The sequence below is a fragment of the Podarcis raffonei genome, chromosome 14 (genome assembly GCF_027172205.1).
Source record: "Podarcis raffonei isolate rPodRaf1 chromosome 14, rPodRaf1.pri, whole genome shotgun sequence".
Lineage (NCBI taxonomy): Eukaryota > Metazoa > Chordata > Lepidosauria > Squamata > Lacertidae > Podarcis > Podarcis raffonei.
In genome coordinates this window covers 47,247,701-47,274,207 of record NC_070615.1, presented here as the reverse complement: position 1 = coordinate 47,274,207, position 26,507 = coordinate 47,247,701, and the positions used below count along the sequence as shown (strand labels likewise).

General features: G+C 46.6%; 1 protein-coding gene across 6 annotated transcripts in view; it reads right to left on the bottom strand.

Annotated features, from left to right (window-relative positions):
• Window positions 1–3,555: 3,555 nt before the first annotated feature.
• Window positions 3,556–26,507, bottom strand: part of TOM1L2 (target of myb1 like 2 membrane trafficking protein) — a 46,672-nt gene continuing 23,720 nt past the window's right edge. For 2 of the 6 annotated variants that reach the window (XM_053366191.1, XM_053366192.1), the window contains exons 11-16: window positions 25,526–25,643; window positions 22,955–23,030; window positions 18,603–18,668; window positions 11,348–11,407; window positions 6,678–6,714; window positions 3,556–4,450 (exon numbers count right to left, since the gene is read on the bottom strand). In XM_053366191.1, the coding sequence (XP_053222166.1) occupies window positions 4,296–4,450; window positions 6,678–6,714; window positions 11,348–11,407; window positions 18,603–18,668; window positions 22,955–23,030; window positions 25,526–25,643 (512 nt within the window). In that variant the 3' untranslated portion in view covers window positions 3,556–4,295. The remainder of the gene's footprint in view (window positions 4,451–6,677; window positions 6,715–11,347; window positions 11,408–18,602; window positions 18,669–22,954; window positions 23,031–25,525; window positions 25,644–26,507) is intronic. The other 4 variants (XM_053366194.1, XM_053366195.1, XM_053366196.1 and 1 more) reach the window with 2 other exon arrangements.

Below are 26,507 nucleotides of genomic sequence, written 5' to 3'. Positions count from 1 at the left end.
AGAGAGGCAGGTCTCCGACTAGGGAATGGGAAAGAAGGTGGCCTTCTTGCTATGGCTGGAAGCCTCCTTGCCCCCGTTTCATTCTTTCCCCATTCTTCCTGGAAGCTGGAAGGTTTCACTGTCTCCCCCAAAGGCTATGGTCCCATCTACACTATTAGTTTAAAGCACAGTCGTTCCACTTTAAGCAGTCATGGCTTCCCCCGAAGAATTCTGGGAACTGAGGTTTGTTAAGGGTGCTGAGAGTTGTTAGGAGACCCCTGTTCCCCTCACAAAGCTGCAATTCCCAGTTTGGTTGAACAACCCTTCCTTCTTCCCAGGGAACTCTGGGAATCATAGCTCTGTAAGAACAGGGGCCTCCTCTCAGCACCCTGGACAAACTACACTTCCCAGATTTTTTGAGGGAAGCCATGACTGTTTAAAGTGATATGATACGGCTTTAAATGTATAATGCAGATGGGGACAGAGAGACAGATGCTGGAGGCCAGTCTTTGGAAACTTTGTGTGCTCCAGATGTTTTGGGCTAAAACTTCCATCAGACCCAGCTGGGTGGTGGGAGTTGCAGTACAAAACAGCTGGAAGGAACCAGGATGGCGACAACCGCACAGCTGTATGGCCAGGACAACGGCCAAATAGTCACTTTCCATTTCTAAGAAACTTCGTTATAATTTAAAGGGCTTTCTCCTCCCCGGCACACACGTGGTAATTTAACAATTTCTTCATAGCCTAAGAATTCGTAACAGGTTTTGCTATTGCACCAGTCTTATACAGATATGAATTCTACACATAACACTTAAAAAGGGGGGGGGTTGGTGGTAAAGAAGGAACATGCTATGCACCTCCTCACACATGGAATATATTTTAAACGGAAACAATTCGTTTTCTTCGTTCTGACACCTCAGAACACAGAAGGTGTTAATAAAGATGCTGTAGGAGATGCGTTTCTTTGGGGGTGGGGGGAAAGGAACAGGTGAAGGGAGGTAACGATTAAGGTCCCAATCCAGCAGGGATTTCTCTCGTACAAGTTCCCACTCACTTCAGTGGAGATGATGCCAAGAAACTTCCTACAGGATCAGGCCAAAAATAAATATCCGAAGCCTAAATGATGGGCCTCATTAGTGTTTGAGCAAGGATCCCAACAATAATTTAGTGTCATTTAGTGATTCCTAACACAGATAAGGGATTTATTTTTTAAATGGATAGTCCCACATTCTCGTGGATTATGCCTCCTGGGGTCAAGAGCCTTCCCTCACTTTTGGCCTCTAATACAATAGACGGCCCCTTCTCTCTTCACCCCTGTGAATACGGCAATGGTGAAGAGGGTTGGAGAGCAAGGAAGTAAAACTGAGGGCAGAAAGGCCTGGGGAAATAAGGACAAAGGGATGAAATATATTTAAATTTCAACTTCCCAGTTTAGGCGTCACAAGGAAGCAATGGGAGGTCATTGGGATATGGGATGCTAGGGAAAGTCCCAAAAAAGCTCTGGAAGGGGTTCAGTGAGTGTTGCAGACCAACCTGGTGCCCCTGCAGATGTTCTGGGAGCTGCAGTCCAAAACATCTGGAAGGCACCAGGTTGTGGGAAGGCTGTGCTAGGACATAGCCAGAAACCTAAGTTCACATGCTCCGAGGGCATCTAGCTGCAGGCGAAAGAGCTGGGTGATCGCGGGAACATCCTAGGGCTCTTGAGCCAAGGGACCTTCCTCCTGCAGCAGGAACTGCCCCTGTTGGGGAGCATCTAGGTAGGGTGGAAGCAAAAATGTCCGCATCTCTCTGACACTAGTAAGCATTTCATTTCTCACCAAGCCTAGACCGGAAGAGATGCTTCTCCGCTTTGCCAAAACAGCTGGCAATGGCTGCCTGCTTTTCTCCTCCTTGCAACAAATCCACCTCTAAAGGGATCTCAACGCTGCTGGAACAGGGATGGGGAACCTGTGGTCCTTCGAGCTGTTGCTGGGAATCCAACGGCCATAAGCCCCAGCCTTCACGGTCAATGATCAGGGATAATGGGAGCTCTAGTTCAGTCACATTGGGAGGGTCACAGGTTGTTCCCCAATGCTGAGCTACTACAAAGCAATGGAATGGACACAACTGGTTTCTACTCTACGTGCTAGAGACAGAGCCCTGTGCTAGAGACCTGGTCCTCCTTCTTAAAGTAGCCAGGAAGCCAGATCACAGCGTTGGAATGTCAACATGCAACACACACACGCACACACAGGTTACCCAAACATTCTTGATTAGAAGTAGTGCCACAATATCCACACAGGCAGGTGGAGAAACCACCATCCAACTGGACTAGACATGAGGCCAGACAACGCATCGAACAGCCACGTCCAAAACAGGGCTTCCAGTTGCATGAGCTTTTAAAAGCATAGGTCCGCTGAGCGGATGTTGCAAGAGGCAGCAGAATGGGGCAATATCATTTCAGACTGCGGCTGTTAGAGGGCCCTTTTTGAATACTCCTCCTTGTAAACATTCATAGCAAGTAGAGACCTAACACTGTAACAAGAAAAGATTCCAGCTCACTCCTTTGCCTGCTGCGCTAGCTTTTGATTTGTACAGAATATTTAAAACAAGGAAGTGGTGCAGCCCACTCAGCTACCACAGGTCTCTATCACATCACCCTGCTGCGTGGGGTGGACCAAGTCAAACATCAAGACTAGGAGCTGGGATCAAAACAGCAGAACTAACCGCATGGCAGGAGGTCGAACCATATATGACAGACAGTTCCACCACAAAGCAGAACAAAACTCCTGTGGTTTGATTTAATCCTGCACAAATACATGACGTGTTCCCAGGGAGGGGGCAGTTGCTACTTTCCTCCTGGATGGACCCTACATTATACCCTTGGACAGGTTGAAACCACGCACCAAATTGTCAGTGGATCGCGTGGGGCGCTCCCATCTCAGAGCACCTCTCTCCGCCAGGCAAAACACCCATACAGGTTCATCACCCAAAGCTACCAGTCGTATGGAGGCCCAGGAAGTGGCAGTCGTGCTGGACCAGCAAAGCAACAGCAAGCAAGATCAACTCCTATACTAAAAGGGTCACTTCTGCCTTCTCTAAATCCACTTGGGATTTGTTGGAAGGCCAGAGAAGCGAAAGACAAGTACCCTGTCAAGAATTTGGCACAGCCTGGAAATCCTGACAGCAACTTCAGGGGTGCTAGCGGAGGCAGAGGGGCACGCAGACAAGACGGGGAAAGCCATCACTTAGAACGCAGCAGCCGAGGTGCCAACAAGGGTCGTCATTCCAGACTATGCACCACACTGTCTCTTGCTACTCATTGAAGCTTCTCCATTCAAAATTTAAAGTGCAACTTCCTTGCAATGCACACAGCAGCCCAGCTGTGGCCAGATCCTACTCCCAGGATTCTCAGCGACACCTCTGCATTCTGAAGCTCTGTGGCAAGGACAGAGGATCTATTCTAAACCCCTTTCCACGTGCGTGCGTGTGTGTGTGTCTCACATACACCCATGCAAAGCAGGCCTTTGGTATGGGTGTGCCAGGAGTCCACCTGGCAAACACGGACACTACTTTAAAGACTGCCAATTTTTCGGGGGGGGGGGGGAGCTTCTTCTCCCTTGTAGAGACAGTGTACCCGCTAAGAAACACGGCCTACCTATCAGAGCCAGGTCACAATCCTCACTGCAGTTGACCACCCTAGGGCAGAAAGCCAAACAAACATCCCACGAAAAGATCCACAACCCAGCTGGGGAGGTGGAACAGGCAACGCATGGTGCCAAATTCTGGGACTGGAGCAAGACGATAAATTTCTTTTGTGTTCAACCTATGGGAAGGCTACGCCGGTTCTTGAGAAACAGGCACCTAAACACACTTCACCGCTATCAGAGATGCACCAAGCATGTTGCACTTTGGACTGGCTTGTGGGAGAAAGGAGGTTTTGGCTTAAATAAAAGACAAGACTACCCTCTGCACAACTCTGTTCTGGGTCTGCCAGGAATGCAGGGAGGTGAGATGAGAAAGAATTCATGCATTATTATTATTATTAAAAAAGACAGAGGGTCTTGGTATTGACCTGGGTGGGTGGGTGCGAGAGAGAAGGAGCTTAGCGAGTGGCCAAGGACAGCCACAGAAGTGACAAGGCTGGATGTAAATACTCTGTGAAATGTTAGCTTATTCGGGCTGGATCGCTTCCAAGAGGTACGAGAGGCCATCTATGGAACCCAGGAGGGGCAAAGGGAGCTCGTCGCTAGCTGGAGAGCACAAGGAGGCCGCTGGACTGCGCGGTTGCCTTCCTCCACACACGCACACGAGGAAGAAGAGCCGAGGAAGGAGCGTCACAGGGCAAAGAGGGCATCTTCAGAGCGCTCCGGCTTCTTTTTGCTTGGGGGGTTTGCCGTCGTCGGTGGCGTGGGCTCCTCCTGAGGTGGCGAGGGCAGGTTGGGGATCCTTTCAGCAGCTTTGGCGCGCTCCTCTAGGAATTTGTCAAACTCTGCAAGATTTTTAAACATAATAAAGAGTTTATGTTGCAATTTAGGGCTAAAGGAACTTTGCTGCAAGCTATGGCACGAGGATGCCTGCGGGGGCTATGCAGCTCTGCAAAACTGCCCCCCTTGCAAAAGGGCCTCCTGCGGCCGATGCCCTAAAACAGAAATGGAGAACCTCAGGCCTTGGGGGGCCAAAGGCTCTCTATCGAGCCCTCAGGACTCTCCCTGACCTCCCAAGCCTCAGCCATGTTTCCTTGAATTCTGATTATGCTTCCTGCTTGCCTGAATGGAGGATAGAAAGGGGTGTGCATGTATGTATGAAATGAATCTACTGGGAAAAGGTAACTTTCACATTCTTTGCTCTACCCACTTTTACCTCTGCCCATGCCCACCACTGCTGTCACCCAGAAGGGCATGTGGCACTCAGGCTGCTCCAAAACATCCCTGGCCAACCTGGTGCTCTCAAGATGTTCTGCACTACAGCTTCTATCAGTCCCAGCCAGCACAGCATGATGGGAGTGTTAAAACTCCGAAGCCTGTGAGCACTTTCTGAAGTCCTTTTGCATGCTACTAGGACTAGTCTCTTCACCTCTGAAATTCTTCAATGATGTACAACTTAGCAGAGTAGTGCAGCTTTTCCCAGGCAACGATCGAGACTGCACAGTCAGGACGACGATCAGCAACAAAGCTGACGACCAGTAACTCGATTTTGTAGTTTAATATATACGACAGCAAACTCACAAGCTACATACAAGTTACTATATACAGACACGAACGTCATCACTCTTCAAGCTCTCCAGAATACTCCTAACTAGCCAAACAATGTCATAGGTCATGCTGCCTATATGAGAGACCTCAGCCAATCACTGACCTGTTACTCTAGGCAAATTTCTCCTGTGCTCTATCTCCCTAGCCTGTAGTCAAAACACTAATTGCTCACTTGCCAAGCTGCACATGGACTATGAACTCCAACAGGGAGTTGCTAGTCCAAAATATCTGGAGGGCACCAGTGTAGCCAAGGATACCTAAAAAAAATGTGGGGTGTGATCTACTGTTCCCTTGTCAGAAATCAGAGCCCACTGACTCTCTGCAAGAAGGGCTTGATTGAACTCCAAGGGATGATTGCCCTGATAATGGCTTCTAAGAAAGACCACTTGTGCACACAAACAAACACAAAACAGTATGGTGTTATGCATCCTGGTCTGTGTGTTCTCTGCCTGAAACAAAATTCTGCCCCCAACTTGTAGGCATCCACCTGTCTCGAGAGACAATGAAGTGCACCTCTGGGGGTGAAGTCAAACTGCAGAAGAATCATGGCGCCTGCTGTGGCTGCAGAGACCAGTAACTCGTATCTGCTGACTCGTACATTGTTTTTGCTGCATCAGCAGCACCAAAGTGACCTCTCCAGGGCAAAAGGTCCTGGGCTGCTGATGTGGTCCTCTTGGCCTTGCTGATGTGGTCCAAAGGAAAGCAGAGCAGTACATCTGGTACCACACTGGCTGCAGGAGTTAACGGAAGAAGGCATACAAGATGCCATTCAACTGCCTTAGGCACCCCACTCCCTAATTGTGTAGGGTTTACTCCTTAGCCTTTTCTTCTCCCGAAGATATCTTCCAAGGCAGTAGGCATGGGTTTTTTTCCTTGGGGTTTCTCACGAACGAGTATAGCCGCAAGGCAGCGGAGGCGTAGGATCAAAGTTTTCCTTCTCCTAGACAGGCTTCCTTCCCAGGCTGACGAGCCCCATCTGCCCCCAAAGCTGAATACTGCAGAAAGTATTACATGTCTCCCATTTTGCATAACTTTTAGGGAGCGGCAAGGAAATATGCAGGGCACTACAGGCCCTCCCTCCTGCCGACACCAGGTATCTCACATGGCCATGTTGTTTTGGAGAACAGGAAGCTGCTCACCCTCTGCACTTTTCAGAAACCATTTAAGACATATTTGTCCCGACAAGTTTTCCCAGCTGAATCAATCGACCTCTGCCATGGATGTCAACTTTGTATTTGTTAAAAAATTTTTTTGCTTATTTTTCATTCTGTTATACACTGTTTCTTAAAACAACTAAGAAGTATTTGTTCTTTTAAAGACCATCCTGCCTGCCACATTCTGAACTTTTTTCCTGCACTCCCAAGGTATCACAACACACAGTCCTGCAGGTGGCTTTGTGCCTTGCAAGAATTTTACTTGACTTTGTGTGTGTGTTTTCCCCCTCCCACATGCTTGCTTGTTTACCTTCACTCGTCACTCCTTCTTCCAGTTCGTCTCCTTTCTGCAGTTGGAATGAAAGTGGGGGTGGGGAAGAGAAAAGAAGTATCAGCACATGCTCAGAAAGTCCCTGCGTAGCTCATACCTCTAAGGTGCTTCCAGCACTGGAACGGAGCAATCAAAATAACCAGGTGCACCATTAAAGTCAGTTGATGGCATGTACACAGCTAGTGTGATGTACACACCTTAAAACTAGACCAACCAATATTCCTTCTCTGAAAGAAACAAGTACAATTGTGCCACGGGTAGTGGCTGTCTCCACTATCTTGTCCTTTTTATCAGAGGAGGAGGAGAACAGGCCTTTTCCAACTCAAGTCAGGGTCACATCAAAACAGGGACCCCAAATAACCATTTTTCTTACACCTCCGCTAAAATGGGGGCCATGGATGGACTACTACAGGAATGCAAGCAAGTTCTTCATCACACGGGCAAGCCAAGAAGTCGCTAAGAAACGTTTGCTGGAAAGGTGACTCCCCAACCCACCGCCACCCCAGCCCGAGGTCTGGAATAAAAATCAATTATAGGAAAAATGACTGGATGTAAGAAGTTGGAATAGAGTTCACAGTGTGCCCCTGAGCAGTGGGTTGAAAACTTTCATGCACAAAACGGCAAAGCAAAATGAAAGGCTGGAGCAGCCGTAGGTCTTCTGTCCTCTTTTGCACTTATCAGGCATGCGATCTGCAGGGAGAGCCCTCCTGATCATACTGTGGTCTACTAAAGTTTGGTTTTCCCATTTTCTGCAACAAGCTTCCTATGCAGATTAGGCAATCCTCAGTGATGGGATGCTTTTGCAGACAGCTGAAGACCTTGATGTTTGCCCTGGAATCTCCTGACTGCTGACACTGAGGATTTTGCTTTATTTGTTGTTGTTTTATACAGCTACTGTGTTTGCTGTAATTATTTGTAATGACTATTTGGATGGCTTAATTGTTGTTATTTATTGATGTGTTTTCATGTAAAGATTGTGAACTGCTTTATAAACGAAAAGCAGTATAGAAGGGATTTAGAAAATAATTAAGTTCTTCTCATTTATTTTTAAAAGCTGCATCTTCATTTGCTGCATTCCGCCACCCTAAAGGAGGCTGTTCCAGGGATTTGGGTGAGGGGGAGAGGGAGGTATCATAGGGTCCGTCCACACCTCGGCTTAATGTGGCTTATGAATCCCTGGTTCCTCTTTTAATTTCCCTTCGTCCATGTGGTGTTCTCCCAACTACTGCTGTCCCAAACTTTCTCCTCCCTCAGCTTGGAGATTCCTGATGCTTTGAACATCCAAACAGAGCTACATATTGAGAGCTGGCTCAAGACATTTTGCTGCCTGAGCTGAGGGACAGGATGGTGCCCTCCCACAAGGAACATACGGAAGCCACTTGGGCTGGCAGTTGAATCTTACTCCAGTGCTGATGAAAGAATAGTGTCTTCCATGGCACTTGAGGGCAGCAGGCTAGCCTAGAGGTGAACAGGGCAGCTGATGCAGCTGCCTCACTCTGTCTCACCGTAGGGCCGGCCCTGCATGATCATTTGGATCAAGAGCACAGTGGACCTACTGCCTGGTGGCGTCTCAGCAGCAGCCAGGGCAGTCCCACCTCCAGCTCCAGCATTTCGGCCCACGTGCAAAAACTTGGGCGCACCTCCCTGCCTTTCTTTGGTCAGCTCAGGACTCTATATTCAGAGCAACCACTGCTAATAGTAACAATTCAATGGCAGAAAGCCGTAATAAAATATTACAAATAAATTAAAAACACACACATAGAAAGCCATTGCTTTGCCCTCTAGATGTTCTGGGTGACAACTCCCATCATCCCTGACTATTGGCTATGGTAGCTGGGGCTGAAGGTAGTTGTAGCCCAAAACATCTGGGAGGGACCACATTTTGCTCTGTTTATTTTTCAAAATCAGTCTCCATATGCAGATATACCACCCACCAAACACACACTCAAATTAGAGAGCCATTATACAAATTAAACAGGTGGGCAGGGGAGGTTAAGCAGATTCTGGGATGTACCACTTGAGGGGTGTGTGTGCATGAGCGAGAGAGAGTTCTCATTAGGTAAACTAGTACCTTTGAAAGAGGGCTGTTAAAATCCCTCCCCTCCCTGATTTTGGGCTACTTTACTTACTTGAGGGATGAATAAATATGATCCCAGCACACACCTCTGACTTTCCTCCCCTACCTCAGCCTATGGCCTCACGCTGCATCTCTTGGACCTGGCCTATGCCTGCAGCAGAATGGACTGCATAGCATGTCAGGCAAAGAAACATGATTGCTGAATGCCCCTCAAAGAGAAGCAAAACAAAAACTCAAGTAGAAACTAGCGCACCACAGAGAAAGGCTGCAGCCTAGTCCTCTCCCTGTTCTGATAGGCTTGCTCCTTATAAGGTGGGTATTTTGGCTGCTTTTGGAATCATCCCCCCCAGCACAGAGGAGGCTATTGATGCTCATGGCTCTTCACCTTTAGAGATGTAGTCCCTTCTACCGTTTCATTCATGGGGATGGTCTGGTCTACTTACATTGCAGAATCAAGTGGAAATAAGATTCTAGTATATCTGAAGGAGAGTCTCCACCCCCATCGTTCTACCCAGACACTGAGGTCCAGCTCCAAGAGCCTTCTGGTGGTTCCCTCACCGTGAGAAGCCAAGTTACAGGGAACCAGGCAGAGGGCCTTATTGGTAGTGGCACCCGCCCTGTGGAACGTCCTCCCACCAGATGTCAAAGAGAACTACAACTACCAGACTTTTAGAAGACATCTGAAGGCAGCCCTGTTTAGGGAAGCTTTTAATGTTTGATGCACTACTGTATTTTAATATTTTGTTGGAAGCCGCCCAGAGTGACTGGGGAGGCCCAGCCAGATGGGCGGGAAAGAAAGAAAGAAAGAAAGAAAGAAAGAAAGAAAGAAAGAAAGAAAGAAAGAAAGAAATGTAGGATGGAGTGTTCATGTGTAAATATGCATCTGCAGTTCCCTGCAGGATTGGGAACAAAACATCGCAAGCTGGAGCGCTCCTGTTGAGAATGCAAGGCAGCCAGCCATGCCCTTTTCCAGAACACTCCATTCCATGTCCTCCCCCTCTGCCTGCTTTCCCCTTCGCCTCCCCATCAGCAGCCAGCCATCATTCCTGTGTTCTATCCAAATATTTAGCATAAACCCATGGAAATTAATGAACCTGTTAGTAGAGTCCATTATTTTCAGCAGGTCTACTCTGAGTAGGGCTAGCAATGGTCCTCATGGGTCTACTTGCATCCTGCCTCCTTAGGTATTTCCTCTTGATTCTCTCCCCACCCCCAGATTTCTACTAATCTTTAGGTTTCCCAAGCTTGCTAACGCCTCCGTCTTGCATGTGGATGAAGCCTGGAGGAGGGAAACTTGAAGAACTCTCTCTCTCTGTGTGTGTGTTTGTGTGTGTATGTATGTATGTATGTATGTATGTATGTATGTAAAGAATGGTATGTTCTAAGTAGAAAAACAGCACATCAGGAACTGGGCTGGTTGAGCTACAACTGTGTGTGAGAGAGAGATACACAAATGTTTGAGGGAAGCATTCAACAGTAGCATTCCCTCACAATCTGAGGTCGTGTCCATACCTGGCTTAATGTGGACTGTGAACTGCTAATTTAATTCCTCCTCTTCCATTCTCCTCCAACTACTGCTGTCCCACCCACAGTTTCTCCTCCCTAAATCTCAAGATTCCCTATGCTATGAAAACACAAATTGGGAGAGCTACATCAATTTAAGGAGAAGTGTGGGGCAGCGGCAGTTGGAGGGGAATGCCTGCACAGACGAGGAGGAATTAAAGGAGGCACCAGGGGTTCACAAGCCACATGGAGCTGAGGTGTGGATGGCATACCCTCCAATATTTCTCCCTTGAAAACAGGGACATCCTATTCCATAATAATAATAATAATTTTATTATTTATACCCCCTCCAAACACACAATCTGACAGGGTTGCCCCAGCCACTCTAGGTGGCTTCCAAAACATAAAAACATAATAAAACATGAAAGAGCCAGTGTGGTATAGTGGTTAAGAGTGGTAGACTCGTAATCTGGTGAATTGGGTTTGTGTCTCCACTCCTCCACATGCAGCTGCTGGGTGACCTTGGGCCAGTCACACTTCTCTGAAGTCTCTCAGCCCCACTCACCTCACAGAGTGTTTGTTGTGGGGCAGGAAGGAAAAGGAGATGGTTAGCCACTTTGAGACTCCTTCGGGTAGTGATAAAGCGGGATATCAAATCCAAACTCCTCTTCTTCTCTTGAAACATTTTTTTAAAAAATCCTATACAGGGCTGTCTTCAGATGTCTTTCTAAAGGCTGCATAGTTACTTATCTCCTTGGCTCGGGGGTCGCATAATTACATGCTCTCCAACATTTCTCTGATGAAAATAGGGACATCCTAAGGGAAAGCGGGACATTCTGGGATTAAATCAGAAACCGGGTCGGCTTCTGTAAACCCGGGATTCTCCCTGGAAAATAGGGGTGCTTGGATGGGCCGCGGAACAGAATCCCTCAGCGCTATTATGGCCACAGCTGCTCACAGACAGTGTTGCTTTTTCCCACTGAGAGGAGTGATGTGCACAGCCTCTTATGCAGAAACATATCAAAGGAAATTTTATAAAAAGTAGCAAAACAAAAGAAGAGAGTCTTACCACGTCGGTACTGAGCCATTCCTCAATGTCATCCATGACAGAGGACTGTGTGACGGGAATCTAGGGAGTGCAGCAAAGAGATAGAGCGAGGCAGGCAAAAAATAAAACAAGGACACAACACATCCACAATCATGGCCACAGAATGAGAGGGAAAGAGGAAAGGAAAAAAAAGAGGGTTGGGGGTTGGAGGAAAAAAAAAACGCTGTGTGAGATGTATCACCGCTGTGAAGAATTGCAATACAACAACAACAACAAGAACAACAACAACACAAATAAAGCAACGAGCGAAGCAAGAAAACATCTCGGCAAACAAAAAAGGTTGCAATGAGTGAAATGGCCGGGGTCTGGCTGTGTATCTGAGGGGAAGGGCCAGCATGGCTCTGAGTTTGAAGGACCTGGTTCTCTTAAGGCTGGAATATTAGATACGGCTGGATAGGAGGTGAAATCCAAAAGATGAAAGAAAGAGGTATCCATGACATGCCCAATTGCTCACCGCAAGAGATCAAGAAATGGAGACAGGAGATATGAGTTGCACCAATGACAGAGGGAGCCTGTTCTGCAGGTGCAAGGCCTGGGTCTGGTTCAGAAGCAACATGAAAACGTGGCTTAGCATTACGGGGATGAGGTTTGCACACTCCTTCTTCCGTGCATGGAAGGAGGCAGCTGGCAATTTCTTTTGCAGAACTAAGCCTCCGTTCGTTGCTGAGAATTTGCCTTGCGTGCAGAAGGTAGCAGGTTAAGTTCCTAGCATTTCCAGGTAGGGCTAGGAAAGACTCCTGCCTGAAGCCCTAGAGAGCTTCTGCCGGTTACAGGTGGGCTAGTATCTTGATAGAAATGTGTTTTGTTTAAAAGGCTGGGATAAGAGGGGAAATGGCAAATTTGCAGGTCATCCAAAATTTCCAATAATAATGGGATAATAATGGATAGATCTTTTTAGGAATGAATGCCTGGGGCTTCATTGGCAAGATGGACCAGCTGTGGAAGGGGCATAGGGCGGGGAGAGAAGAGACAAGAATAGCAATAGGACTCCCCCCCCCCCCGCTTTTGAAATGCATTAGGTTCAATATTCAAGCCTTATAGAGACAGGCATTATTGGAATCCCTTATGAATCCCAGTGGGGGAATAGGAGAAGCAGACATGAGGTGAGGAACTAAAATAGATGGAGGAATCCACCAACATTTCTTAGCTCAGCTGAGCCTTTACTTAACACTGTCCCTTAGTTGGATTTTTTATATTTAATGCTACTAAACTTAACTATGGCTCCAAGTGTTTTTGTGGTATTCATATTGCTGAAGTAGTATTTTTCTGCATAAGCAAAGGCTCCTAGTGCTATATTGCACTAGGATGGAAAGCTAGAACCGAAAGCTATGGGGGTACCTCTGCTAGTCATTGTGTCCATGTTTGCAAATGTCCCAGAGGGATGATTCAGGCTGCAATCCCACACCAAATGACCTGGAAGTAAGCCCCGTCGAATTCAATGGGGCTTACGTCTGAGTCAACATGGGTAGGACTGCAGGCACCAGCGTCACACTTCCCGGTGCTATACCTGACCTGCAATGGAGGAGAGCGCACTGCCATTTTCTCACTGGGACTGCCATTAGACATTGGGCGGCAGGGATTTTCCCCAGCTCTGTTTTGGAGAGTAATAAACCACTTAGAAACCAGTTTGGAATATGAGCTGCCTAATAATAATGCTAATAATATCATGTGAATTGAGTAAATCCATAGAGGACAATGTCAGATTTTTTAAAAAATATCCAAAGGGGTTCTTTTAGAGAAGTGGAACTTCCAACTTTGCACCTTTTCCACGGAAAAGGCTATAACTCTGTGGCAGAGAGCACAGGTTCAATCCTTGCATCTCCAGTAGGGCTGAGAATGCTCCCTGCTTGAGACCCTGAGAGCCACTGCCACTCACAGTAAACAATGCTGAGCTAGACTGGTGAAGTCCATGTTCTATGCAGACAAGAAACCTCCACATTTCTCTCACAGAACTTCCGTGGGCTACAAAGGATTCTGGGGTCCTATGTTCCAGGGTGCATAGGCAGCTCAAACAGAACAGTGCCCAGGCCTCTGGAGCATCCTGGTCACCCTGTAGGACCTCACAAGTATTCACCAAAATCTACTCAAAACTCTCTTGTGGCTGAACATTGCAGGGAAAATGGGAAAAGCTGGTCTTTAGGAATAATGGGGATCCCAAACCCCCCACAGCTTTGAAAACAGCTGCTTGAGATCACCAGAGTCAGACTGGATAAGCTCTCAGCTTCAACATGGACCCAATGAAGAACAAGTTAGGAAACCCCAGAGGAGATGATGGATAACTCCCAAACATTTAAGGGCCAAAGGTTTCCTGCGTTTCCACTGCAGATCAGCCATCCTCTTCACTGTAACACTTGAAAGGCACTTTAGTTTCAAAATATGCAGTAGCCGAGCATGTGATGTTTCATCATGCAACCCAACACTTCTCTTTAAGAGAACCATGAAACAGGGCTCTGTGAATTCCACCACTCCAGAGTAGAACCGTGGCCATTTAAAAAGTAAAGCATGCAAGATTCTAGTCCTTGAGAATAAAGAGAAGATACCTCTCTTTTCTGGGCTTGGGAGTGGAGATGTGCTCTGTCAGGTGGAATTTGCTTCCGTAAGATGTAGCAAGGGCTGCTAACTTAAGATGGCTTTGGAAAAGGAGGACAGGGCTATGGCTATGGTTTACCTCAACTGTCAGAGGTAGGATGCCTCTGAAAACCATTTGCTAGGTAGGAATCACTAGTGGGGAGAGCGCTGATGTGCTCAGGTCCTGCTGATGAGCTTGCCAGAGGCATCTGTAAGAGCAGGATGCAGGACTAGACGGGTTATTGGTGTGCTCCAGCAGGGCTTTTCTTAAGTTATCAGCCCCTTTGACTAGCAGCAGCAGAACTACATGAATTATGGCAAGTACCCAAAACTAATTTTGTCTGTTTGCACAATTCATCCATGTTGCAGGATCCAGCTTTTCCTGATGAACTTCAAAAGCATTTGGCTCCGTCAACTGGCTCTGACAACTGGCATGACCTGAAGAGGGAAGTTCTAGAAAGCATTGCACTGATATGCTGATATTGACCTACATTGGGCCAGCAAGCAACAGCTCATAAGACAGTGCCAGCCTCACCTTAAGGCTGTGCAAAAAGTAACCAAGTGGGAGTAAGTAGGAGAAAAAGAGATTGCAAGCCCAGGTTCTACCCGCTTGCACAATATAAATAACATGCATACATAGCAGTGATTCTAATACTGATTTGGTTACAAGCCTGAGACTCTCCTCATCCTTCCAACAGGTTGTCTCATTCCCTCTAAAGTTTTGTTTTTTAAAAAACATTCATTCACTGTCATTTTAATTGACAGCTACTTTAAAGGAATTCCAAACATGGTCCAGATATAGGGAGGTGGGTATGAGACACCACGGCTGCCAGCTACTCAGTGCTGTGCAGAGTTGGCTCGCATTGCAAACTCACAGGACTGGCTTTTCTCCAAGCTCAACCCTGGAAAGGGAACAATTTGTCTCGAACGAAATGTGGCAAGGGCACTCCCGCCACTTTAATAAGGCTATTGTCCTGTGCAGATCTGGGGTTGCAGAACAGGGTCATGATGCAGTATCAGATATTTGCTGGTCGTAACCTTGGCTTGCCAATTCAGACATCATGCCAAGCCGCTGTTGACACAATGGTTTTGGATTCTGGCTCCATGGCCAAGTGCAACCCATGGTGTGCCAGTTCAGATCTCACAGCAAACTACGCTTAAGCTTCCCAACTTCTGGTTTGCGGTGAGTTCTACAATGAACCACCATATGGGATAAAACCAGGGATGTGAATTCTAGTATAGTTTGGTGGAATGAAATGGCACCAAAAACTGAAGTTTACAAAGGTGAGGGGAATGCATTCTTTTTAATTTCTTTGGCGAAGTCTGATTTCAGAAGAGGGTATTTTGAGCAACATTTCTGGCCCAAGAGACAATATTCAGCGGGGCATCCCTCTGGTCCTCTAGCCCCTTTCAGGTGACACTGACAGAAGACAGCATTAAAATAAAAACTTTTTCGCTTTACCTCAGTAGAAAACCATGCCATACCTGAGTAGAACCATCAGTACTAGGCCACTTGTAACTCCTGCAGTTTGTCAGTTCTGTTACGTACTCTATTAATGGACACGGTTAAGAGCTACCACTAATTCAGACAGAAAACTGTGTTACGGATTAGTTAGATTCTAAAGGGATGCCAAATACATCCGTATTAAAAACAAACAAGGTTAAAATGCCCTGTAAGGGGGAATAAACCAGTCCCCTACAGTTGTTATGGCCGACACAAAGGCTGCAGTATCCTTTTTCCCAAAGTGAACAAACACAAGCCAGCAGCAAATATGGGCAGGGCAGCAGGAAGAGTTTTGTACTCCCCCCCCCCCCATCAATTTTAAATGGCAGCAGAGAAAGCGAGAAAAACATACTCTGGGCTTCTCTGACCCTTGGGAACAGCACCCAAGCAGAACCCAATTGTAGGATGAGTGACAATAGGGGAGAGTTGGAAAACAGACTCCCTAAACACACCTGATGTTTGTAAGAGAAGGAATGAGGTATGGAATTGCTCTCTGCTTCCTTCTTCCGCATCTTCCCATGCACCCACCCACCTCCCTGGACAGGAAAAGGGAGGCGCTGTCGCCTTTTGAGAATAGAGAATCAAATCCTAGAATTGGAAGGACCACAACCTGCAATGCAGGAATCTTTGGCCCAATGTGGAGTTTGAACCCGCAACCCTCAGTTTAAGAGTCTCATGCTCTACCGACTGAGCTATCCCAGAGGCATCAGGATACAGAGGGTTGCACATACCCTCTTTGAATGGCTGAATTTGTCAATTTTGGTTTCACTCAGTTTATCATCTTTAAGATCTTAAGTTCAGTTCTCCACATTACCACATCAGTTTGCAATTCGTTAAAAGCCCTCATTGGAATTCACCAGCTTGTTTGTGCAAACATCTCCTGCGCTCCCTTTTTTTTTTTGCAAAGCACTGTTGCCTAATATAATGCAGTTTTTTTCCATGTTATTATGACAAATACATCCATTTTTTTATGGACACTTTACCACAGTAGCTGCATTTTTGCACACATTACCTGGCTGGAGAACTGCGTTGCGCAATTTGGAAAAGTGCAAATTTGGAAGGACGGCTGCGTTTTGCTCTGTGCATTTGTTTCGAAAAGTATAAATTAGGCTTTGCCTTTAAATGCTAACTGAATCTAGTTTCTCCCCTCATTCCTAAGTTGTTCACCAACAGTGATTGTTCTCTCCTTGGGGAGGCAGCAGAAGCTTCTGGAACACTGTAATCCTCTGTTTTGCCTCTCAGTTGGGTGCACTCCCCTGCCCTCAGCCCTACTCAGTCTCACGTTTTATCTCTTGCAAGGCAGCTGAGTGAGAGCCAGCGTGGTGTAGTGGTTAAGAGCGGTAGTCTCGTAATCTGGGGAACTGGGTTTGATTCCCTGCTCCTCCACATGCAGCTGCTGGGTGACCTTGGGCCAGTCACACTTCTCTGAAGTCTCTCAGCCCCACTCACCTCACAGAGTGTTTGTTGTGGGGGAGCAAGGGAAAGGAGAATGTTAGCCGCTTTGAGACTCCTTAAAGGGAGTGACAGGCGGGATATCAAATCCAAACTCTTCTTCCTCTTCTTCTTCTAAGGAAAGGGAACTCTAAAGCGGAGATGAAGAACCCATGGCTCTCTAGATGTTGCAGGAATACAAATCCCTGACCACTCGCTATGCTGCTTGGGACTGATGGGAGCTGTAGTCCAAACACCCTCCCCGCACTCTAGAGTTACAGCTTGGCACCCTTTGCTTCTTACTCCTCAGCTCAGGGAACATTAAACATAAGCGAGGGTGCAAGGTCCTTCAAAGCTTTTCCTGCTTGGCTCCCACTGTGGCATCGGGATTGTAGAGTTAAAGGAAAACACACATTTGGCCTCTGCCAGGATGGGTCAAGGGCTCTGTCTTCACTATATTAAACTGTCACCCTGCTTGGATACTTTGCTCCCAGGATGCCATGTTTTCTGAGGAGCTGGGGGGATTATGGAAGTATATTCCAAGTCCCCATGGACGTAAGGCATTCTGCCTAAAGACTACATTTAGCCTTAGCTAGTAATATGCTTTCACCAAGAGAAAAATCACCCAAGGGGTATATCTACACTAGAATGGCTATATAAGACTTTGACTGTCATGGCTCCACCCCATCACAGCCCAAGAACTCTGGGAATTGTAGTGCAGCAAGGGTGCTGGGGCGCAGAGCTCTTAAGTCCCCCTCAGACAACTACAGTTTCCCAAGATTCCCTGGGGAGAGGAAATGGCTCAATCATCAGTTCCCAGATGCAGCACAGCATAGAAGCTCTGCTCTCTGCTCTTCAATGAGGCCTTTGGGTGATTAATATTCTACAGACTTTTAAATGGTTGGGGGGGGCTATTGTTTTGTTGTTTGTTATTTTAACTATTTATTTGTGATTTTATCTTGTGTTTTTATCTTGTGAACCGCCCTGAGATCTTTGGATGAAGGGTGGCATATAAATCTAACAAATTAAAAATAAATTTAAAAAATAATAAGAGGATGCCCCAACAACAGATTTGCATTTATGTTCAGCCATATTTAGTCCAGCAGATACACTCCCCTGTTTTGCAGGAAACCTACTTGGAAGCCTCTTGCAAAACAATACACCCTTTCTGTTTCCGCTGCTCCAGAACTCTTGCCGAGAGAAAATACAGGGAAGCGTTGAACAGTGCAATATGATCTGAGCTTCTGGTCATACTGCTTAGTGCTGCAGGGGAAGGCTATTAAACTTATTTTATTTTATTTTTTGCAAAACGAACACAAACCCTCCCCATTTTAATGAGCAGAACTTGTGTTTTGGAGGAAATGTGGATACTGCACATATATATTTCTCTCTTTTTTAAATTGGGACAGTGAAAGGAACTGGAGAGGTCCATGTGAGTTTTGGAAACAAACATGGTAACATACATGTTTCTTCGCTGCAGCCACGCATCCCTGTTGAAAAATATCTATCCCCAGGTCTCCTAAACTTGGCTAGTAGTCCCACTTCCCCACCCCTTCACAGGTGGGGACTCACCTCCTTGCACTGTCCAATTTGCGTTCTTTCAACAGGATGAGTGACAGGTAAACAGAGGATGGTTATGCTATTTAGAGGAGGAGATGGGGGTGAGGACAACAAGGGGGTGGGGCGTCACTCGACTGGCAAAATCCTCCTCACCATTCCTTGCGTCATTAGCCACTTGTCTATGGGCTCCATGTCTGAACTGCCACTTTTACCTCTCCTCTGTGTTGAGAACAGAAATTCCCATTAAAAAGTCAAAAGGTGTGTTGGGGGTGGGGGGGCACAGGGAGACGGCAAAGCAACAGCGAGATGGAGAGATTACAACATTTCCTAAAGACGAGCCCATGACCTCCAGGCTTCAGGTACCACTTCACCCATCCCAGGTCTGTAAATTATTACTCACCTGTGGCAAGTAAAAACAAAAACAAACAATCCGAACCAACTTTCAGATCTTTAAGCAGAAAATTTCTTGGAAGGAAAGGTAGATCATTTCTGAAACACACCTTGCTTTCTGATAGGTGAAGGCATACAAGCTGGTAAAATGAGTTTGTTTGTTTCTTTGCGTGTGTGTGTGGATTTGATTTGCAAGGAGGTCTCATCCTCCTCCCAAGTGACAATCTCAGTTTTCTGGCCAGCAAACTACTGTGAACTGAGAGTACTGGAGAATTTCGAGGGCTTTTTCTCCTTCGGGTGCACACTGTCCCAGGAAGTGGCAGCTTGTGGCTATCTGAGTTACCCACCTGGGACCCTCTGTCCAAGGCAAACACTCTTTTCAGACAAATAAATGAGTTTCTGGTCAGGTGAAAACTACTTGTCAAGTCGTCCTTATATGAAGATACATTAATATTACTAAATTCATGCCTTTTAGCCTGGAGTCAAGCCCTCACCGCGACTTACAATATAAAAGCAGTAAGATAGGGTTAGCTACTGCTGTTCTAAGGTCTCCCCACCAATTACTAACGTATGACTCTGCTTAGCTTCTAAAATCTCATGAGATCAAGCTTGTTCAGGGAGGTACAGTAAGGTGCTGTGCACTGCCTCAAGTGACCAGAACCCAGGAAGATTAAGGTTTTAACAGTGCAATCCTTATTCATGGCTCTTCAGGAGTAAGTCCCACTAAATTCAATGGGACATTTAGGCTGTAATCCCGTATGCAAGGATTTAAAAACAACATGCCAGAAGAAAATCATTTTAGGCCTCCAGACTCCACAGGCCTGCCAGTTAATGAACAGGTCAGCATACATGTTTTAAATGACTCTGCGTGTGGTAATTTCTAGAAAAGTCAGGAAGCAGTTCCTCCTTGCATCCCTATCCAAACCAACAGGCAATGTAAACTCCCTGCACCGGCTTCAATTATTCTTGTGAAATGCATTTTCTCTCATCTGTTAGGGATCCTCCTGAATATTCTAACAAACCACTGATGACAGAAAATGTGCATGCACACGAAAACTCATACCAATAACAAACTTAGTTGGTCTCTAAGGTGCTAATGGAAGGAATTTTTTTATTTTGTTTCGACAATGAGCTACAGTTCACCAACACTTTGAGAACACACTGGAGAGCAAAATGGCCAGATGACACCTTGGCAGGAGGGTGAAGTCTGAAAACATGCACATCTTTGCATACTTTGACCCTGTTGGGTTAACTCAGAGGAGCCCTTTGAACTGACAACACCGTAGGCTGATAATAGCTACACTGATGGGGGAAAGACAAGCAGCCCTGGGATCCGAAGCATGAATCAAACAGGAGCGCAGGTTAATAGAGAAGGATGCTGATCCAGCTGCAAGGTGCGAGCTTTCTCAGAATTATTATTTATTACATTTCTAGCCTGTCTTTCCTTCCAAAGGAGCCTGGCATCAAAGCGTTATGGCAATGCAATTTGAATTAAAGGAGAAACAAACTTAAAATGCTTAAAAACAATTCATAAACCATCTAAATCACCATAAACCATCAGTAGCTGATTTCGAGGTTGCCATAGCCAGTCTATTTCAACCACCAAATCTGCTGGATAAGCAGGAAGGTTTTTAAATCTTTCCTGAAAGTCAATAAGGGTAGAAACAGAAACACCTCACTAGGGAAGGCATTCCAGAAACCAGGGAACTGCCGCTGAGAAGGACTTGTTCACAGGTCAGTGACAGAGGTGGCACCAGCAGCAGGGGCCTCCCCCTGATGATCACAGGGCCCGAGATGGTTGAAACTGGGGGAGTTGCTCATTTAGGTACTTGCCAATATGAACACCTTGAATTGGGCTTGGCAATCCACCAGCATTTAGCGCAGAGCTGTTGGGACTAGTAACACATGGGCCCATCAGGCTGCATCTCTTACCAACCTGGCAGCCACATTCTGCACTAGCTGCAACCTCCAGACTGTCTTCAAGGGAAGCCCCACAAATAGAGCATTGCAGCAGTCTAAGCAGGATGTCACTAGAGCATGGGCAACTGGGGCCAGGCTATCCTGGTCTGAGAATGGCCATAGCTGGTGACCAGCATAAGTTGAGCTTAAGTACACCAGAAGCCACCTGGCAAGTCAGTGACAAGTCAGAATCCAGAAGCACTCCCAGACTACGAACCTATTCCTTCAAGGGCAGTGCAACCCCTCCCAAAACAGATTGTACACCTAATTCACAGACACAGGAATTACCCATCATCTCTGTCTTATCAGGATTCAGCCTAGTTTTGGCTCCCAGCCAGCCTTTCACTGCTTCCAGAAATTTATAAACTGCTTGATCACAAAGCTCCCCGGCTGGTGTACAAATAAAAATAAAAGGTTGAAGAACATTGACTACTATATTCTAGAATATGCTTAGCCTATGCCAGTCAGAAATGCTTCCAGACTCCACCTGTCTACTATTCATTCATTGATTTGATAGAATAATTTATACCCCGCCTTTCAGGATACATATCCTTCCAAGGTCGCCTGCGAGAAACATTAACCTGATTCAAAAACAAAACCTGAAAACATATTTTACTGGAGTGTGAGAATACAAGATGAAGCAAACCCTTATATGATACTGGAGGAAATATAAATGGAACAATCTCTGAAAAAAGTATTATGCTTATTATTTCTATATGTATGCTAGTAGTGATATTCATAACATACATTGTATTCTTATAGGTTATTTATCTAAATAAAAATCCCTAAAGTGATTTGGTTGGATTTGTAATAATTTGGAAAATTAATAAAAATAATTGGAAAAAATCCCTAAAGTACAGTGGTACCTCGGGTTAAGTACTTAATTCATTCCGGAGGTCTGTTCTTAACCTGAAACTGTTCTTAACCTGAAGCACCACTTTAGCTAATGGGGCCTCCCACTGCCGCCATGCCGCCGGAGGACAATTTCTGTTCTCATCCTGAAGCAAAGTTCTTAACCTGAAGCACTATTTCTGGATTAGCGGAGTCTGTAACCTGAAGCATGTAACCCGAGATACCACTGTATCACTATCTACATATAACATTTATTTTATTTGCTTAAGGAGGGGTGGGAATCCCAGGCCACTTAGTATCAAGATCCTTGGCACAGAGCAGCTGGTGACAAATAGGCCTGGGGTGGGCAGGAGTGAGAAAATACATTTTGAGCATCCTGTGAGATGTTCTTCACCTGCCTCCCTCTCCTCTTGGGACCCTTCCCATAGGACCCCCTGTTGCTGTGGCAAGGTGATGAAATTGGCGAGGAGAAGTCCAGTTTCTGCCAGTCTCACCTCTATTTTTCCGCAGCAGCTTCCCTCCATTTATCATCATGCCCCACAGCTCTTCTCTCTCCTACACACACGCAGACTTCAGGACCCCTCCAGGAAGGCTATGCCCCGCACCCAGAGTGCAAGGAAACCCCTGGAGAAGGCCACGTCGAATGCTGCTGCAATGTATGTGCTCTCTCCCAAGAGGACAGAACACTAAAGATGAGAAGGTGAATTCAAAGGACAAATGTTGCCACCCAAAGGATGGGAAGGCAAGTGGGATGGAATCCACAGAGAGATCGGGATTCCTCATCCAGAGAAGTGAATGGGGAGAGAATCACTGCCCCGACCAAAAAGAAAAATAGAGGGTTGTCTTCAGTGAAGACCATTCATGCTCCCAGTTCAGATCACTGGAAAGAAGCAGGTTTTAGACAGTTACCTGCACCGACCACAAGTTATAATTTATATTTATCCATACAAAGCCAGAGTATCTAAGAGTTAGGCTTGCTTTCTGAGTCAGCGTTCGGTGTGCTGCTAACACATGTAACTGGGGGAAAACAGGAAATCTTCTTGAGAAACATCATGCTAGATACCTGTCAGTTCTCTCCAGAAATTAGCATGAAGTATTCAAACCTTAGACAGTTCTAGGAAAACACAATTTAGCACCACTGACCACATGTGCTTCACAGCTCTTTTCTGCAATTTGAAGCTGGACGCACACAAAAATCTCAGGATAGGACTGAAGGAAACACATGAGTCGCATTCAACACTCTCAGCAAAGCTTGAGAGCAACCCCCTTAGTCTGCAATGCAACAGGGCAGAGAAGAGACTTACCCCTCCTGCGTTGTGTTTCCGAACATCCAGGGCAGATGCCAGTCCTTTAACAGCCTGGGGGTCTTCATACGTCACGCTGAAACAGAAGAGGGGAGATGAGCATTGCAAATACCGAGGAAGCAGCAAATGCAAGAGTAAGAACGGAAGACATCGGGAATGTCATCTATAAATTGAAGTCCCAGGAGTGTTGCCAGGTGCCTCCATATAACAGTTGCACACCGAGGAGCAAAATATTAAGCCCCAAGCACAGTCATTTATACGTTTCTCTTGTCATTTGTTCTTTTCAAAAAGAAACAGCAGCCTCAGGCTTGAGCAGCTGGTCCTACGTTTTCAAGCATTGGCTGTTTTTAAGGGTTTTTTAAAAAATAAAAATGTGCTTACCCTCTAGAGTCCCCTTCCCTTTCCCTCTGTAGCTAGTAGCCTTTTTCCACCTGAAGAAATTGCGGGCTAAAAATCAACAAAGCAGGTCTCTCCTCCTAGATGGAGAGGGAATTCTAAAATTGGCTTTGCCCAAGCTCCTCGCTGTCCAATTCTGCATTTTTAAATGCAAATGCAATGAAAACATCACCGAGGTCCTTCCTTGAGAGGCCTGGAGGGTGGCAACATGAGAATGGGTCTTTTCTGCAGTGGCTCCCTGTTTGTGGAATGCTCTTCCCAAGGAGACTCACCTGGCACCTTCATTACATATTTTAGGTGCCAGGCAAAAATATTCCTCTGCTCCCAGGCCTTTGGCTAATTCAACAATCTATGGCCTTTTAAACTGTGAGGGTAGCTACTGCTTTTGTTTATTACCCTGTTATGTACATTTGTGTTTTTATATTGTGACCCACCCATGGGTACATAAATTTAATAAATAAAACAAATAACAAATGAATACATCACAAGTGGGGAAACCTTTGTCATTGCAGGTGCTGTTGAACTGCAACTCCCAATCAGCACTAGCATGCATGGACAGTGGCCAGGGATAATGTAGTGCAGAAACCTCTGGAGGTACAAAGATTTCTCACACCAGATTTAAGGGTCAATACCAGTGCCTGGAAACCAACAGGTAACCAATGAAGATGGTATGAGTTGTATGTTCTGGTCCCTGAGCATGTTCTGCCCAAACCCTGGCAGTACTGGTTGAAGTTTCCAGGGCGGCTTTGGGGCAGCCTAACATACGAGAACATTACAGACATTTAGGCTAGGATAAAATTAGGGCAGGAAGTTTAACGCAGGAAGCATAGGGGTGTAGAAAACGGCCTTACACCAGATCTGACCACATTTGCCCATCTAGTTCAGTATTGTCTACAATGACTGGCAATGGCTCCCTATAGAGTTTCAGACACAGGTCTCTCCCACTCCTCCCGGAAGATTGAGCTGAGGATCTTCTGCACATAAAACATAGGCTCTACGACTATGACATGGCCCACCCCTAAGGTTTCCAAAGCCAGGTCAGATTGTGCTAGAAGAGACGGCTGCTGGTGCTCCAGCCAAAGCTGGTCAAAAGCGATCCTGGACGCCACCTGTTTAGAAGAAGTATCGGATCCAGGAGTAATCCCAAGCTGCAAACCTGGTCGACAGTGCAATCTTATCTCGTGCAGGTTGCAAAACTAGCCACTGACCATCACCGAAGGGTCCTTCAGCTCAACAGCTTAGCACACGCACGCACGCACACACACACACACACACACACACAAACAAACAAAGCTTGAAGCAGCATCGCAAATGGTTGATCTCTTGTCATTAATTTCAACTCCACTCCTGAATTCCCTACAGCCGATGGAAATCAGAGCAGGGAGGGGAAACGGTTGAAAGGTTTCACAGAACCTAGGATCGCCACAGAAAAAGGACTGAAGCAGTTCACTACGTGAAGACCTGCCCATTAGTCAGCCACTGGGTAGAGCTAAAGGACCAAGGACAATAACTCATCTCCTCCCTGGAGCCTGAATGCCAGGGCATCTCTGGTAGGTAGGCCTTTGGAGGCCAGGATTCAGCCAGCCAGCCTTCAGGGTAGTGGCGACAGCACACTAACTATGCCTTCCAAAATAATGGGTTGGTGAGGGGGAGATGCTGCATTCAGTTCCACATGGAAAAGCTGTCACCCTGACACACACACACACACACACACACACACAAAACCTGCAGCCTTTGCTGTATTATTGGCATGCCGGGGTTACTGTACAATGGACCAATTCAGGCCGTTTATTAAAACGGACTCTGGATGGCCCAGGATAGGGCAAGAATTGTAAATCAATGCAACTGGGAATTCTGCAGCTAACACATGGTTGACCCTCTCTGGGCCCTTGAGGTGGGCTGCAGAATGAATGCACTGAAGGAATGAATACATGAGCTTAGCAGTTGAGAGACTGATCTGTGGAACAGGGAGCCTCTGGTCCAAATCTCACTTTGGCCACGATGCCATTATCCTCTTGGCCTTAATTTCTGCCCCCACAGGAGCCTGGCTCAGAGCAGCAGAGCAGACCGTGTTGAGCCTGTGCCCCACAGGGGAACTGCAGGCCTACAAGAGCCAGTTCCGAGGGCTTAAGACGCCTAAGTCCCCCACACCTCCCTCCTTCAGGCCCAACATACGTCTTGCGTTGATCAGCCAGTGAACTGCCTCTCGTCTGTGCGAACATGTCGAAGTCATCCCGGGGGTTGGGGTGCTGGAGGGAGCTGAGCGTTCCGCTCACGTTGTTTGCGCCTATATCTGCAGACAAAGGAAACAATACGGCTTAGGACAGGAGTGGACAACCCTTTTCAACCCAAGGGCCATATTTAATTTAGAGCAATTTTTTATTGGGGGGGGGGAGTATCACATGCTAGTGGTGGGTGAGGCAAGAGGCAAAAGTGGGCAGAGGAATGAATGAGAATTTTACCTTTGCATAAAGCAGGCTATTTCCTACACCCAAACCCCCCTTTCTAGCCTCCATTTCAGGCAAGAAAGAGCCATTGCTAGGCTCCAAGAACACATGCCAAGCAGAAACACTGAAGAAGGCTTCAACACAGGGCTGGCAAGGGGTGCAGCCTGTGAGAGTCCCAGGGGCCAGATAAGAGGTATCTTGGGGGCTGCTTTTGGCCCTCATGCTTGAGATTCCCCATCCTTGCTGCAGGAGAAAGCCAGAGCCGCCACATGAGACAGCCAGCCAGAAGAAGGCAAATTTTTGCTTTGAACATTTTGCTCTGTCCCAAAGATTGGTTCTAAGCACACCTGCAGCACCCTCTCCCAACCACCGAGGCTAGAGTTGGACATACAGCTACGCATCTCCAGTGGATGGAAGCATCAGGCTGAACATGGAAGCACAGCTTTGTGAAACTTTAGCTCATTGGCTACTTACGTCTCCATTGCTATACATTCTCTGGAGGGGAGAATGTGAAGCAGAGAAGCTGCGGGAGGGGAGGGGATGCTTCCTCCACCAGCTACTTTGCCTTTGAAACTCACTCTCCACCTCCTCACAGAATCCCAACATCTAAGCTTGTGTGGCAAACATAGATCTGAAGCCCTTTTTTTCAGCAAGGAGGGGGAGAGAGAAAAGACAACATGTTTCCCTAAAGGAAAGGGAGTTAGTGGAGG